The sequence below is a fragment of the Sturnus vulgaris genome, chromosome Z (assembly GCF_052056855.1).
Source record: "Sturnus vulgaris isolate bStuVul1 chromosome Z, bStuVul1.hap1, whole genome shotgun sequence".
Taxonomy (NCBI): domain Eukaryota; kingdom Metazoa; phylum Chordata; class Aves; order Passeriformes; family Sturnidae; genus Sturnus; species Sturnus vulgaris.
In genome coordinates this window covers 58,020,844-58,038,044 of record NC_142283.1, presented here as the reverse complement: position 1 = coordinate 58,038,044, position 17,201 = coordinate 58,020,844, and the positions used below count along the sequence as shown (strand labels likewise).

Genomic DNA, 17,201 nt, shown 5'->3' with positions numbered 1-17,201 from the left:
TGTGAACTATCATGACACAAGCTGTCTCCAGTTCTGCAACAGTCTGTGTGGGTTAAAGCCAGCTCAAGTCCATTGCTATATTGAAAGTTCATTTTGCTGGTTGCTTAGTTTTTATACTGTGCTGGCTCAAGCCATGCTTATCTGGCTAGCACAGAAATGCCTTAGAGTTCTCAGTTAACTAAGGCCACTTGCACAAGCAGTTGATCCACTCAACTGGTGCAGCCTTTTATGAAAAGCAAAGGCCACCCAGAGCATCTTTCTGTGCTGAGATAACTTCAGCTTTCTTTAAAACATCTGTGGTCACTCCCTGTATTCTTCCCAGAGCTAGATGAGCAGAGAGCTTATCTCCTCTGAATGTTCTTCCGTTATTGATCAGTCACATTATAAGTCACAGATTGCCAGGATTCAAGTACACATGCAAAACTCTTGATTTGTAGAGTAGTTAATGTCAGCTGCTGGAACTGTTTGTCAACCTGAGTTGGTGTTCTTAAAAGAGCAGTAGAAAATTTCAAACCCAGCTATGTGGAACTATATTGTGGAGCAAATACTAATTTTGGCATTATCTTCAGTGCTCTCTCTGCTTAGAGTTTTGTCTCCCTGTTTGAGTGGAATATTATTTTATAAGGAAATTCTTGTGACATTCTGCTGTTCATAAGAAAGAATATCAGAATCAAAGCATTAGACTCTTGTGCTTTTTTGGTACATTACTGTATACTTTGCTTTCTATTGTATTTGTCTGAAGAGAAAATTGTAACCAATCACCCAGACTCCTTTCTCTCTTTAACTCTTTCATGTGTGTTATACACTCTTACTTTTTAATTTTTTATCTGGGGTATATTGGGCTTGCATGACCAAACTTTAGTAGTAGGGGTGCTACAGGGATAGCTTCTGTGAGAAACCACCAGAGCCTTCGTCCATGTCAGACAGAGCCAGTCCCTGGCAGTTCCAAAGGATGGGAGTTTAGCTGGCCAAGGCTGAGCCAAGCAGGAATGGTGGCAAGGTCTCTCTGATAAGAGATTTGAGAAGAAAAAGAAGTTTTGCACAGTTGTAATTGTGACCACAGAAGAACAGAGTGAGAATATGTGAGAGGAACAGCTCTGTACACACCAAGGTCAGTGGACAAGCAGGGGCAGCAGGTACTCCAGGCACTGGAGCTGGGATTGCCATGTAGCTCATGGTGCAGACCATGGTGAGAGAGCTGTGCTCCTGCAGCCCTTGGAGGTCAGTGGGGGTGCAGGGATCCACCTGCAGCCCATGGAGGAGACACACACTGGAGCAGGTGGATGTCTGAGAGGGGGCTGTCACCTCTTGGGGAACCCACAGTGGAGCAGTGACTTGCTGACCCATGGAGAGGGGAGCCCCTGCTGGAGCAGGTTTCCTGGTAGGACTTGTGACACGGTGGGGGACCCACACTGGAGCAGCCTGTCCTTGGAGGACTGCACCCCATGCAAGAGTGACCCACACTGCAGCAGTTCACAGGGAGCTGTTGCCTATGGGATGGACTCACATTGAAGCTGATGGAGAACTGTCTCCCATGGGAGGGACTCCATATGTTAGAGCAGGGGAAAGACTTTCTGTGAGGAAAAACATGAGGAACTGACCATAACCCCCCCATAACCCCCAACTGATCATAATCCCCAGTCTCCATGTGCCATTGGGGGAGGAGGTAGAGTTGGGAAGGAGAGAAGGATGAGGGGAAGACTTTTTAAGATCTTATTTTACTTCTCATCCTGCTCTCATTTTTTTTAGTGATAAATTCATTTAATATCTCTAATTAGAGCCTGCTTAGCCCATGATGGTATTTGATGAGTGATCTCTCCCAGTCCTTCTCTCAACCCATGAACCCTTCATTATATTTTCTCTCCCCTGTCCTGCTGCAGAGGTGAGGGAGAGAGCAACTTTGGTGGCTGCCTGGCATCCAGCCAATGTCAAATCACTACATGAGGCTAAACGTGACCTATCAGGTCTTTGTTCCTTTTTATGGCCATAGAAGTGAGAGGACAAAACTCCATTCCCTTGGTTGCTTCTCTTGAAATATTTGAACAGTGTCATCTTTTTAATATGCTTGGTGTTATCAAATTAGAATAGTCATTTAAAAGTTCTCATTAACTGTCATTAAATAGGATCAAAAAATAGTCTTATACTTGATGGCATTGTAGTTCTCATTAAAAGAGTTGTATTGCTCATTACAAGGAGACACTCCAGTATTTATTATCTTTGCAAAAGGCAGCACCCTGCAAAATAAAATTTGTCTATTATTTTTAAAATGGAAAAAAACAAGTGATTAAAGACAGTAAAGAAAGTGCTTCTAAACTTCCCAGAGAACAGAAGACACAAGAAGAATATTTATACAGACTCATCCTGCTTCTGCCAATTACATGCTATAAACAAGTTTCCTTTGCTTTGCTACTTTATCAAAATATGTGTTGGCAGTTCAAAATATCTCTATGTCTTCTCAGTCTGGGAGAGATGGGTCATACTTCCTTGAGACAGAGTTTGAAACTATCTATCTAGTTGTAAAAAGGCTATTTCAACTTTTAGGAAGAGATCTGATCAAAATGTTGGACTCTTCAATACAGTCACTAGTACTGATTGATGGTGATTCTGTATTGAAGTAGTGTTGGCCACAATATTAATGGCTTCAGAATACCTTCATTTTTTCATTATGGTAATACATGACTTTGAATGAACAATGAGAAAACTGTTAAATTCAAGTTTAATAATATACCTCTAATGCTGATCAGGTGGGATTGTTTACCAGGTTATTTCTGAAGGACAGTTAATTTTTTTGTTAAATTCCATTATTTTAGAATTTTGGCAGTGTTTGCTTATTCATACTAAAATTCATACTTTTCATACTAAAAATGAGACTTTTTGACATTTGACTCTAATGCTTCTACTGTGTTAAAATAACAAAATCATAAATTATTAGGTTAGTGTTCTATAACTGTAAACCAAAATTAATGAATGTGCTAAGCATGGAGTTAAAACCTGAAAGTTTGCCCTTCTGCAGAGCTTCTCAGGTTTACAATGTATTTTCCCTATCTCCATGTGATGGTACTGGGACCAACACAGTTTCCAATGCCATGTGATACCTTCTGAAATGAAGTTGTGGTTGTGAATATTCTTTGGTCTGGATGCTACCATTATGATGGTAGAAGTCTTGATTACTGGTAATCTTTATTTCTTGCAGAGAATTTAAGTATACGTAGTATCTTCCCTAACAGCATTCAGTCAAGTAAGAAAAGTAATTGGAGTAAACATGCTGTACAGTTCAATTCAGTTCTATGTCCAAATGTTTTTGAACTTTGAAACATAAAACTTAATTTCCTGTTCTTGTTACCAGTTTAGTTGATTAAATTTGAAAATTACTAAGACTGGAGCAGTAAATTATTTCTTGCAGAGATGTACAATGATGACTCATACCCAAAGAGTGGAAAAATTCCTTCTCTTCAGGCCTGCCAGTCCTCAGTATATATCCATTAGACTTCTTAGAACATTTTAGCAAATTGCTGTGCTCAGCTTGGGCCACTAATAGCATGTCATGTGTGAGATCAGTCTGTCAGAGCTTATTTACTTAATAAAAGCAGAAAAAGTCGGATATTAGAACAACACAGAAAAACCCAACAGTAGAAACAGACATCTGGATAAACAGTTAATTTCATTACCTCTGTCTAGAGATTTGTTGCAGTAAGTGCGTGTGGAGATTATTTAATAAAGAACATTAGTATACTTATCATATCCAAATGGTTCCAATATCCTTGATACCTCAGCACACTGTAACTGAATGACATCATATAATTCTATGGAAGGAATAGAGGTGACAGAAGGAGATCCTTAGAACTAAGAATTATATTAATACGTGTACAACTGGAAAATTATGGCAATGCTGGAAGACCAAGATGAATTTCATAAGATGATGTTATAAACGTAAGAGATAGACTTGGTGAATTCACTGAATATATTATACGTCCCATGGTAAATGAGAGAAATGAAGGCTATGTTAGGATAATTTGTTCATAGGGAGAGTTAAGGGGAAGGGAGTGATGAACTAGTAATACTGTGATTCTCAGACTATGGCAGTTGTCAGTTTCTTTTAGTATCCTGTTTTGATTGGTTACATTTTGTTCTGTTGGTTTTTTTGTGGTATGGTTTTTTTGTTTGTTTGTTTTGTTTTTTGTTTTCTGGGGGGTTTTTTGTTTAGTTTTTCTGTTTTGTTTTTGTTTTGGGGTTGTTTTTCTTTTTGAAGGTATCTTACAAACTGCTGTGTAGGTTGGATGTCTTCGTAATCTAACCAAGTAGAAGTAGTTTAAAAATAAAAACAAGGCTTCATGCATTTGATGTCACAACTGAAGAAAGGAGAGTGGCATGCAGGAATGGGGAAAAGAGGTGAAGGACAGAGCTGTAAATATTTGACACTGGTAACTGTCAGGTAATTTTATTGTCAGATGCCAGCCAGATTCTTCATCACAGAAATTGGATGCGTTTCAAAGTAATCTGGATCATCTGTCTGGCATGTCACGTATTTTGGAGATTTTCACAAGGAACGAGTATTCAAATTCTACCTTAGCAATACTTCTGTCATCTTCAAGAGAAGCTATGACAAAAAGCTAAAGCCTGATTTTAATATACACTGTGATGGGGAATAATCTGTTTATGGTTTTTTGCTTCTGTGATAGGTAGGGCCTTTAGTCTATAAAAATGATGTGTTAGATGGCACTCCTTTAGCTCAAGGTGGTGTTAATTATATGGTGTGTGGTTGTGTATTGCCTTGTGCATTATTGTGAGAGAAATATCAAAAAGTAGTTGTAACTGCCTCTGCTTCATGGTTCTTCCTTATTTCCTTTTTGTTTTGGAGCATGATTATAGTAGTTTTGTGGCAGGGAGTATCAGCCAGACAGCTCTTCTCATTTCCTCAGGAAAGGGGACCTAAACAGTAAAAATAACTGTGAAAGAATATCAACCATCAAGGCTCTGCCTTAAATAAATTAGAAATACACTTTTCTAGTGTCCACTGAAGATACTGTTTTATGACAGACAAGCTTATCTCGTCTAGGTTGAACCAGAAAATCGTACCTATCAGATAATATTTGTTTTCAGAAGTGAAGACTAAAATGTTGTAGATTTCCTCGACAAAAAGAATTTTTTTTAAGTTGCCATATTTGTTGTTATTAGCAGGAATCTGCTAATGCCTCTTCATTCTAATTTTCTTTTATTCAGTTGTCAACTCAAATAACAAATTCTTTGTAAGGAATAACTAAATATAAAACAATATTTTACTTCCCAAGTTTGCTTAAATATTAATTGTATTGTATGCAAATGCATACAAGCTAGCTTTTGGGCAGGGTTTAACTTTTATTACAGTAGTACCTAGCCACAGCTCCTGAAAGTGAGGATTTATTGTGTAAGGCATTATATAAATTCATGGTAGACACTTCCTTTCTCAAATTGCTTGAACTCTAATTAGATGAACAAATTTAAAGCTTTAAGGAAAATGGATGCGGGTACATATTAACATGGAAATATATCGCCAGGCTAGGTTGTGAATTCGTAAATGAATAACACTGACCTCAGGTGCTTACAGGCTCATTGAGGAAAAAGGCAAAAGTTAGTAGATTGTTGGCCTGAGATGTTAATTGTCAAGAAGCCTTTACTTAGAGATGCTATTTCTGGCTGCATGTTTGGTGCTTGCTGTGATCATTCTCTTTCAAATTAACTTGTATTAAGATACTGTATTTTAACGGAGCAGTACTTCTGAATTTACTAATGTTACAATACGATTTTCAATATAAATGTATGTGTCCAGGAAGCATGTATTAGAATTGGATTAGTTTTTCTTATAGGGAAAGGAGGTTTCTGATGTCATAAATATTTTATTTCCTTTTTACCAAAGCATGTCTTCTGACTTCCATCCAGAATATGGACCAGTTAGCCTTTCCAGAGTGTTAATCCTTATTCTCGTTTCACTTTCGGTCTCAACATCAGTGAAGCAGTCTATTATGGAACAACCTGCTGTTTCAGAAGCAACTTCTCAGGGGTCCACACATGGTCCAAGAGAAGTCATCAAAACCACAGTGATTGAATTAACTGCACCAGATGAAAAAGTCACTCAAATAGAAAATATACTTGATCTCTGGAGTGGAAGTCTTAAGGTATTTATATTGTATGGAATCTTTAAAAATCATTCACAGTTATTGTATTGTAGAATGAGTGCTGGAGAAGTTGTAGTGTGATTGATGGAGGAGTGGTGTTTGTTGTTGTTGTGTATTGTACATAAGCATATGTAGCATAGAATATCTTGTTTCCAAAACTTTGGAATAACTGTCTCCGTTAGGGATGTTCAGATACCGTGATTCAACAGTTCATTGTGTCTGGTAAAACTTACAGCTGTACACAGCGTTTGTTATGAAGTTATCACTGTAAATATTCATGTCTCCTTAATTGCTAAATGTTTTAAGATTAAAGTAATGGAGAGGAGGGAATGTTTCAAACTCATTGCATTACTGTTATCCTTTTAATAAATTAGAAATTTATTTTCAGACAAATATTGTGACTGAACTGAAAAATTGGAAGCTTAATTTGGTTCAACATCACAAGCTTCAAATGAGACAAGAGAAAGAGAAACATGACACACAAGTGAAACAACTGCAGAATGAGATGGAAAACCTGAAGGAGTTACTTCACACTTATGAAATCTCTATTAGCAGGAAAGATGAGGTAATAACTCAATTTCATATTTGAATAGTTCCTCTCTGTTTAAAAATGTTCACACTAAATTTTTTGGTCCATCTCTTTGAAAAATATCTTTTTTGAAGCAAGTAACAGAGAAGTAAATAATACATTCAGACTGTATAGTAGAAAAATAATCGTTGCTGCTAATAGAGTTGTCTATACTAATAATGAAAACACATTATATGTGCACTCTTTGCATTGTTTGCTTCTTAAATCTAGAGTCTACTCTTGTTTCTTATTTATTTCATGAAGATTACACAGGCTTAGGTGAGTCTATTAGCTCTTACACTTTAAAAACCCCTACATTTTCAATTATTAGCTCGATATTCCTCGAATTTTAAATGGGCAGCAGTCTCATAAATGAAGAGCCTCTGTTTTAGGATTCTTAGGAATTCTACATTTGTACATATACTTAAGATTGAACACTTAGACTCTCTGGGTTACAATTTCCTGCTGTCAACAGAGTAAACAGCTTTAAAATTAACTAGAACTGTGAACATGGATATAAAATCTTGGCAGTTTTGCAGTCACATAACATAATTGAGTCTTCTTACTGCTACCCTGAGCATTTAACCTAGTACTTGAGAACACTTAATGGAGTTTGTGTTTCTAATTCTTACTTATGTTTTTTTAAAAAATACATTGTAGGAGTTAATGAATGAAGATGGTGTTCTATGTCCATTTGGAAAACAGTCTAATCCTAAGAGCAAGCAAATGTAAATGTCGTAACATTACAATAACAGGATTAGTCTTGTACAATGCAAACTAGTACCTATGTGCATGGTTATTTCAGCTCATATCTTTCAAACAACTAATTCTGTTGGATATCATTGTATGTCAGTCATATTTAATGTGCCGTAATTTTCAATGGTACCTTGAAAGCTCTATTTTGTTTTCTGCTGCCAAAGAAATTATTTTTTCAGCCAATTTGGTAGTTCTGTTTCTAAGAAAAAAATAATTTGAATAGAAAACTACTATTGCTACCACCTGAATGGAAGGTGGCAGTGCTTCCGTGTTTCCATATATCAATCCGTAATTATGAAAACTGCTGTATCTTGATGTGGACATAAACCAAGGTCCATCAGCCTCACATTACAAGTGTTGTAGATTCTTATTTCATATTCTGAATCTCAAATGCCTTTTATTTGCAAAAATATACTAATTAACAAAAGTAGACTTAGGCTAAGACTTCTAAGACTTTAAGATGCAGCATCAAAAATTGATTTTTATTGCACTTTTTCAGCATAAGTAATTAATATATCAATTTAATTTGCTGTCTATTTTAATTTTAGGTATCATTCTTTTCATTGATGTATGTTCAGTGATTATTACTTGTAACTTGTAAATGCAATATAACATTAACATATGCTAGCATGTGTTCTTCTCAGCAATATTTATGCAGTAGTTAAAATAACTTTACATTATTCCCCAAAGTCCCAAGATAGGTCACTGTTGACCATTGGACTACTCATATGTGGCTGGTGGCAGAATTTAGCTTAAGAAGTTAGGAAGAAATATGGAGCAATATTCAGATTTGGTGTGCCAAATTTGCATCATACCTGGCTTAATTTTTAGTTGGGGAACCTCTGCTGTTTATGTGTAATCATTAAATGTAGAGATTGCTGGTAAAAGTTCCCAGTTCCAGTCTCTGTCCAATATGACATCTTGCCTCTCAAATGTTTTAATTGCTATAAGCCTAATGTAATATCTTTCATGAGAACTTCTAAAGAGAGTAACAATTCTTAGCAAGATTTTCCTTGTTCGTAGCAATGACTTAGCTTGTTTATTCCATTCAGATAAGTGAAACAAACTTCTAATATAAATGTTTCTGATTTATCAAAATTCTCTTTGAAATAAGAGGTTCTTCTGATGTTATGATATGGTAATATTTAAGAAAGTAGCTCAGAAACCACCAAATGTAGGAGGAAATAACAATTCAGTTGAACTTCTCCTAAAACTACACACTGTAAGTGCCACAATCTTGAGTGTCGAAGCCACAGGAATTTAAATTCTGATTTGAACTCTGATTATTGTTTCTTACTTGATCAGAGTAAGAGGAAGTTTCAGTAGAAAACATCTGTTAAAAGCAAATGCTTTAAGTGAAAAATAACTGAGACATAAAATGTATTGCCTTTGATCTTACAGTGATCATAGCTATTGAAATAGTGTTAATAAATATTTTTGCAGGTAATTAATAACTTGACCCAAGCATTAGAAAAGCAAAAGGAGAGAGTAGAGTTGATGAGAAAATTTACACTGTGGCGGATTCGGCACGTTAAAGCCAAACAAGAGGTATGTGCACAAAATCAAAATGCAATGAAAATTAAACCTCTGAACTCAAAAGAGTCAGAGCTGCTGCAGTTCCCGTTACAGTTTGAAAAAAATTACGGTGTTTCTATTTTGGTGTATTTGACAGTGTCAAATAACAGTTGGAAAAGATCAGTTCTAAAAGGAATGCTGCTGTCAGAATACTCTCTGGAATGGGAAAAAACCTGTTGTCTGCTGACTATTTTGAAATAGACTAGAATAGTAGAGTTGTTTTAAAGTAGTTTTAAACAATCCTGAAGTCTAAATTTATTCAAAAGGTATTTTACACGATCTGCAATCTTTGTGACTTCACGTTTTATGATTCCTGCAGTGAGTCCAAATGTGCCACATACCCAACAAATGGCTTCACATGTCTCTTTTCACCATGTATGTGAGGTTGTTGTTCGAGTGTCATTAAACTAACAGTAAAACCACTGTTGTGTGTTCACAACACAAGGAGTTGACAAATTTTTCCTCATGGTGGGGACAGTAATGTGGCATGACATGTGCAGAGACAGCACGGAGCTGCTGACGCTGCTTGTGTAACACTTCACTGCAGGACCTGTAACTCAGTTAAGGCGTTCCTGCTGCCATCTGTGTAATCAGCTGTAAAACAATCATCCACAGTGAAGTACCAAACTTTTTATCAATCCTAAACTTTCGTATGATGTACTTGTATTTACTTCCTAAGGTATATGCAATTAGAATGGCAGATAAACATTTCCAGACAGCTTTGATGAAGAAAGTCTGGGCAGCGTGGCGTTCTGTTACTGAAGAAAGATGGAAAGAAAAAGTAGCAAGAGCCTGTCAGTTAAGGGCAGAAGATATCTGTGTTCAGCTCACCAATGATTTTGAAGCCAAAATTGCAGAGGTAAAATTTTTTTTTCCTTCTTTTACTCTTTGATTCTCAATCCCTGTCCCTCCAAAGTATCTCTTTCTCAGCAAACCTAACAAACGTGAGTGTTTTCCAGCAGAATAGAGCTCCCAAGTGTGCAAGAAGGTCTGAACGGATCTCTGCTATATTTTTAGACATTACTGTTTTTCCCTTTATCTGATATAAAATGTTGCCAATCTGCATGCACAGATGAAATAAATTGGATTTTCCCAAAACAAAGCAAATCTCTGTTTGCCTGCCAATGGGAATGCCATTTGTTTTCTAACAGCATCCTGTTAGTATGGGCTATGCATTTTGTGGTCCTAATGAAGAAGACAATGGAAATAGAAGAGCATCATTACTTTGAAAGATCATGATGAGTGCAATTTTTTTTCTGTAATAGCTACTCTGTTAAAGGCTGAAATTAAGTTTGATTTTTCTTTAGCTTGCCAATTAAACTTCTTAAAGAGTTTTCAGAGATTAAGGTAAAATTGTCAGCCTGTGCATTGGTGCATGCTAAGTAATCAGTTTAAAAAAACACAACTTTTAAAAGCTTTGTATTTGAGCAAGAAATTAAACCTAGAATTTTAAGAACAAGCTTACCAAATGTGTCTTAACAGCCCAAAAACCATAAGTAGCAACTTGCTCTGTTCTTTTCTCTGCGTTTTTAGTTTTTTACATTATCTGGAGAAGAGAGACTGGTGATGAAAATTTACTCTTATACTTAAAAAATTGTCTGAGAACATTTGCTCTTCTGTTGAATGAACCTATGTTTCTGCAGAGATCTGGATTGTGCCACATGCCAACTTCTAAAAGACAAAGGCTTGCAAGATATATTTCTGCTTCGGTAGAGTCTGATGGTCCTTTTGAATAGTCTTGTCCTTGATATGCCCTATTATTAATATTGTGCTGTACTACAAAGAAACTACAATGAGCTGTTCGTCTCATTTTCAAGTGAAAACCTCTATCTTTGTAAATATAGTAAATTATTTTTAAAGTTAATTGATGAATATGTTTGTAGTTGGCGTTCAGAAGAGCAACCTGTTTCCTCATTCTGTTTTGTAGTTAACTGCTGCTTTGGAACAGACAAAAGCTGAGATTCTGCGACTGCACAGTGAACGAGATCAGTATGAAGACACCATGAAGAAAGCCTTTATGCGTGGTGTATGTGCTTTGAATCTGGAAGCAATGACCATGTTTCAAAGCAAGGACAGTAGGCCAGATCCTGGTTAGTATGAATAGCAGGCTTAATCTGGTAGTGTATGTGCATTTTGACTCGATCTGTTTGGGATTTGTTGTTTGTTTTAATGGAATTCCTTTTCTCTTTCTTTTTTTGATTTGAGAATTTTTGGCAGTACAGAGTTTATTAAACTTTTATTGCTTTAAAATGTCCCGTTGACATGTTGAGAAATACTCTGCTGCTGGATTTCATATTGCTGTAGCTGGAAGGAGGAACATGTTCTCTTCATCCCACATTGCTGGGAGAGTGGTAACCTGCAGCTGAAGGCAGAACAGGAAGTCAGAGGTGACAAACTTGTTAAAACACCAGGATATGGAGCAGTGAAGATGAAATCCTGAAAATTCCATTATGCTCTGGAATGTCAGTGTGCAATGAATGAGCTTTTCCCAGACAGCTTTCCCTTCTTTCTTAATCTTGCTTTTGAATGTAAAAAGGGCAAGCAAATCTCTCAGGTTCTGTATTTAGTTTTAGCTCCGTGCCAGAACAGATGTAATGAAATCACTCTCTCAGAGTAAGGTAATCCATAGCAGTAGGAGCATAATCGTGCTGGTGCAACAACCTATGTTAAAGAGAAAATAGCTTTGCCAGCAGGAGTGCCACAGCTCGACAACCAGCTGTACTGGCAGCAGTGGTTAATAGCCTTAGACAAGTAACTTCACCTGCTAAATTTAACTGTCTTACACAGAAGCTTCTGAACTACTTTAGAGAAACTCTTCACCAAAAAAGGTAGATAGGAAGAAGAAATAAAAACCTGAAGATGTAGAGATACTTACTTGAGCAGCAGTCTAATCTTGTTAAACATAAGTGGTATTTGTGCAGTTGCTGAGGAAATCAATATGACATAAGCTAAATGTAGCAGCTATGTGCTAGTAAAAATTCAGGATTCGTATTTGTAGAAGGTTAAGAATGAATGATTTCTTGAAGATACTGAGTTTGGGAATAAAATTACAAGGCATTTCCCAAGTACTTTATTTTTTCACTGTGTAACTAATTAAGAATTATTCTATCTTGAAGCATTATCTTTTATTTGTTTGTTTATTGTTTTCAAAAAAGCATGCAACAGAAAACAGGTCTCCCTGAGGTAAATGACAGGTGTGAAAGCATTGTTTCTGTAGATCTAGAAATATGAGAATAAGTAGTAAGGAAATTAAGAAAACTGACCTCTAGAATAGTTGTGACCAACTCTTGAGTTTCTTGGACCAAAGATTTTGCTTGATTTTTACTGAGAAGCTGGAACTGATATTCTACACCCGCACAACACCTAGAGATTTTGCTGTGCTGGATGTTAGGCTACCCGTAACTCTTTTTTTTGTGTGTCGCCTATTATGCATTTTAATCAGGCTTTGTAACATCTCGAAGACTCTGTTGTCCTGGGTCCCAAGCAGGTCATCAGCTTCCACCACCTCTGGTGCCACCTCCTCCCCTGCCCCAGGCATACTCTCTTTTTCTTACAGCCAGATGGTGGTTTTAATGAAGTTGATTACATAATTATTTAATGTGGTTGAACAACTGTTGATCTGCATTCTTAATCAGATAGAACAGTGATCAGGACACTGGAGGACTGCAAACATCAGAGAAGATGATTGTGATTTGTTTCTATTAGTCTATTAATCTGTGGACATCAAAACTTCCGTGTTCCAAAATCAGTCAGCAATTATAAGTTTATATGAGCACTGCAGTGCCACCTACTGTCATTGGATATAAAAAGCAGAATTTAACCCTTTTAACAAATTTATTTTTAGGTTATTTTAATATACACACAATCTACAGATAAAATACATATATATCATTATAATGTATTTATTGATAGTGTTCGTATATCACAGTCTTAATGGCTTAATAATATTTAGTGTCTGTGTTGACTGTATTAAAGTTATCTGCTTAATTAGCTGACTTTTTAAAATTAATAGTACATTAAGATTCTTTTAACCTCTTTATGTATTTAAAGGAACACTGAAGCCACAGGAACTCAACTTTTTGCTTATAAAAATCCTAACACTGTTTTTCTTCAGTAACATAGATCTGATCTGACTGCTCTGTAACTGCGCATTGGTCCTGTCTGTGCTTAAGTTTAATGTGTGTGTATGCATGTAGATTTGTACAAAATTCATATTTTGGCATTATTTTACTCTTGACAAGTATTGCACAGATTTGAAGCACCTTCCTTTTATTTTTCCTGCTTATTTCAGCTAATTAAAAAAACCCAAACACAACTACCACACGGTGTCACTCTAGTTCCTGGAATGAGCAAATTTCTCTCATCCTGGAACTCCAGCTAGCATCAGCTTCTTCAGAAGTAGGAGAGTAAATAAGAATACCTTTCTCTCCTTCCTTTAAAAAAAGTGTATTCTAAAAGGAAAAGGCTAGAACTGTTTGGAAAAGAGACTGGACTTATCTGGAGATCTGGTCTGCAGATCTGGCATCCCCAGTGTCTGCACTGGGAGATAAAAGTATCCTAGATGGATAGATGGTTTTTGTTCAAGTTTATGCTTGCCAGTGAGGGGAGATGGGAGCTGTAGGGAGCCTGTAAATTGTTCCAGCCCTGCAGCCAGGATAAGGCCACTGTCCAGCAATTATATATGGGGATGAGATGCTGCTGCTAATGCATAACATTTTCTTTTACTGTCAGTAAGCCCCCTTAAGGATCTTGTGCTCTCACAGAAATCCATTATGACCTTTGTGCTTTCCTATCCAACATGGATTTTATCTCTCAGGATAAGAGTACCTCTTGCACACTGGTTTTAGTTTGAGCAAGCCAAAGGAAGAACCTCAGTTCTTTGCACTACAAGTAGATGATGTGTCATGGGAATCTTGGGACGTAAGAGAGAAACAAGCCCCTTGAAAAACATTTACAAACATCTCAAAAAATACAGGAATTTTTCTTTATATCTGTCTTCCTACTTCTATAAAACAGCTTGTTCTTTTTTATTGGATTATACAGAAATCCCAAAGAAATGCTTTTTAGAACAAAATTTTTGTTGTAACTTATCTTCCTCCATATCTCCACCCCTTAGCATTAGCTAGATTATGTGCTTATCCCATTACTTTGTGTTTCTAATAATAGATACAGGAAGCAGGAGAAGTGATAATGCTACCACTGGTGCAGGAAGGCCACCTCCTTCACAATATAATCAAACCTCACCACCACCTCCACCAGCAGCTGCTCTTCAGATGGAAAACATGGTAAGCAAGTAGCTGGAACAGAATTATATTTCCTAGTGACAAAAAATAAATTCTTTGACTGGGGCTTTTCTGAAGAGAGTACAGGTCTAAAAGGAAACCTGCAGGTGTGTTCAGACTGCATTATGAAAATAAAGTGATTGGGGCACAGCTGCTGTGGCTTGCTTTCTGTAGCTCTTTTTAAAATTTTAGTGGAATTGCATTAAATTAATGGAGACACGGTCACTACAATAAGCATAATTTACTCTCTAAGGTTCTTAATGGAAAAAAGCTGTTAAGAGGGTTGGTTTTTTTTAAAGCCTGAATTTAATATACTCTGGAAAGATGAAAAGCTGGCTTGACTTCAAACTTCTTTTTTAGGGGTGTAGCACATACAGACATTGAGGGAACTCAGCTTATTGTCAGATCATCATCTAGTAGTATGGTTGTTTTGGACCTGCCCTGGAGTCATCCTGAAAACTTTGCTGCTGTAGAACATTATCATGCTAGAGAGTAGGTTAGAACAGAGATGAGGTGCATGCCTGTCTCCTGACTTTTCATTCTAATAGTGACAAATGTTATTCACGCCATTTCTACAATTTTTATACAAATCATTTAAAATTAGACAATAAACAGTAACACTAGACATAAAAATATCTGCAAAGGCTTTACAATTAAAAGGGTAATTGGGATAGTAAAAAATCTGACTATCTAAGGAGTAAAATTGTATTTTCTAGAAGGTAATATTCTATGTAAACTCTGATTTCATTTCAGTTTTCTAGCCACCTGGCTCATGCAAGCACTCCTGAGACCAGGTTAGATTCTGATTCTCCAGTAATTGTTGCTAGCACAACATCTGGATCTGGTGTGACATCAACTCAAAAACTGGTAACATGCTAAAGTTATCCTGTTCCTTAAAATTTCTCCCTCATTCCCTTTGCTGTGCTTTGTGCTAAACTGCCCTTTTTTCTCTTCTGAATTTGACATAGTTTGCTATCAGCTGTCTGAGAAAGATGCCTTATTGTATGCACGGGAGAGCTTTTTTATTATCTGCTCTGTTATTGCTAGAAAAGATTTCCACAGTACCTTCAGCTGTCACTCAAATATGCAGTCAGGAAGTGAAGCTAAGCTATCCATGCTGCTTGATTTTTGTCAAATTAGTCTTTCCTCAGGACAGAAGTCATTTGCTTGAAATACTATCTCACACGTGGAAAAAATGGAGTAATCCTGGTTGCAGCCAGGTGTAGAAAATTTAGTCCTGTGTAATGTAACTGGATTACCTGCAACATCACATGTTCCATTTAGTCACGTGGCAGATAAAAGTGAGCAGAAACACTAGAGCATTGTAAATATTATGTTTAGATTTTTTTACCAATTAATATTTAATTTTTTTATAGCCCATGGCAAAAATAATAACATCTGCACAACAGAAACCAGGAAGAACAATCACTGCTCGAATCACAGGCCGAGCTGATATGGGACAAAAATCCAGATCTTCTGGGAGTTTAGCAGTGATGGGAGTTTCTCCACCCATGAGTTCAGTCATTGTTGAGAAACATCATCCAGTCACTCAGGTAAATCAGATTATGCTTCTTAAAATATTTTTATTACAACATATCTAGTAATAACCTGAAGGAAAGTTATCTTGTGAAGAGGTCTAGACAAAGTTCAGACTTGAGACCTGTTGAAAACAGTAAACAGCACTTACTGTCTTTGCGTTGAAGGGATTGGTGAGGAGATGTCATGGTTTAACCCCAGGCAGCAGCCAAGCCCCACATGGCCACTCACTCACTCCCCTACCAGAGAGTTTGGGAAGAGAATCAGAAGGGTGAAAGCTGGAGAACTCATGGGCTAAGAAAAAGACAGTTTAACAGGGAAAACAAAGGCTGTGCACACAAGCAACACAAACCAAGGAAAATTAATTCAGTGCTTCCCATGAGCAGGCAGGAGTTCAGCCATCTCCAGGAGAGCCAGGCCCCACCATGCCCAGATGATTTGGTTACTTGGGAAGACAAATGTCATCTCCACAAATCCCCCTCCCTCTTTCCTGCTTCTTTCCCCCACTTTATACTCGGAGCTGGGTGCCACATGCTCTGGAATATCCCTTTGGTCAGTTGGGGTCACCTGTCCTGGCTCTGTCTCCTCCCAACCTCCCAAGCACCCCCAGTCCCCTCACCAGGGTGGCAGCACCAAAGCAGAAAAGGCCCCCATTTCCTGCCATGACTCACAGCTGTGTGGCTTGCTGCACATCACTTTGAAGAATTTGGGCTCCTAAGCAGAAATTAATATTTAAATTGTATGTTCTTAGGAGTTTAGAGATTCAATGTGGTAATTATTTCATTAACCACAATTTCTGGATTCAGATTTTTTGACAAGTGTGACAAGGAAAGCACCTGAACTGCTATAACATAAACTGACTTCTGAAAATGTAATGAATGTGACAGCCCTAGGGATATATTCTGTATACCCATTCTGCAAGTAAAAATCTGAGTCAAGTATTTGTTTTGAGTTAATTTGAAAGGGAAGATAATTTAACTTGATTAAAAGCAGAATGACTACAATGTTTATTACATTGGTGGCTAGTCTTATGGGTAGAGAATTAATTCTTGATAAAATTGCAAACCTTTTATTTTCAAAGATCTTTGAGTGACTGCCTCATAGCAAATACTTCAAAATACTATTAAATTAGCACTACAGGAGAAAATTGTGAGCACTATGGTAAAAAACTAAAACAAACCAACCTTGAAATAAGATTGAGGTGATAAAAGCTCAAGATATTTAGTTAACTGGAAATCTAGCACTTTGTATTCTAAAAATGTGTTACAGATAAGGAAGAGTAAGGTTGTTTTTTTTTTCCTTTCTGTTAAATGGCCATGTATTTTTTCCTTC

At 36.9% G+C, this 17,201-nt stretch overlaps 1 protein-coding gene across 5 annotated transcripts in view; it reads left to right on the top strand.

The window, feature by feature from the left end:
• Positions 1-17,201, top strand: part of POC5 (POC5 centriolar protein) — a 30,537-nt gene that overhangs the window by 10,961 nt on the left and 2,375 nt on the right. For 4 of the 5 annotated variants that reach the window (XM_088156576.1, XM_088156578.1, XM_088156577.1 and 1 more), the window contains exons 2-9: positions 5,974-6,152; positions 6,541-6,717; positions 8,920-9,024; positions 9,731-9,910; positions 10,979-11,141; positions 14,218-14,336; positions 15,087-15,200; positions 15,710-15,886. In XM_088156576.1, coding sequence (XP_088012702.1) covers positions 6,000-6,152; positions 6,541-6,717; positions 8,920-9,024; positions 9,731-9,910; positions 10,979-11,141; positions 14,218-14,336; positions 15,087-15,200; positions 15,710-15,886 — 1,188 coding nt within the window. In that variant the 5' untranslated portion in view covers positions 5,974-5,999. Of the gene's footprint in view, positions 1-907; positions 929-5,973; positions 6,153-6,540; positions 6,718-8,919; positions 9,025-9,730; positions 9,911-10,978; positions 11,142-14,217; positions 14,337-15,086; positions 15,201-15,709; positions 15,887-17,201 lie in introns of all 5 variants that reach the window. The other variant, XM_088156579.1, reaches the window with a different exon arrangement.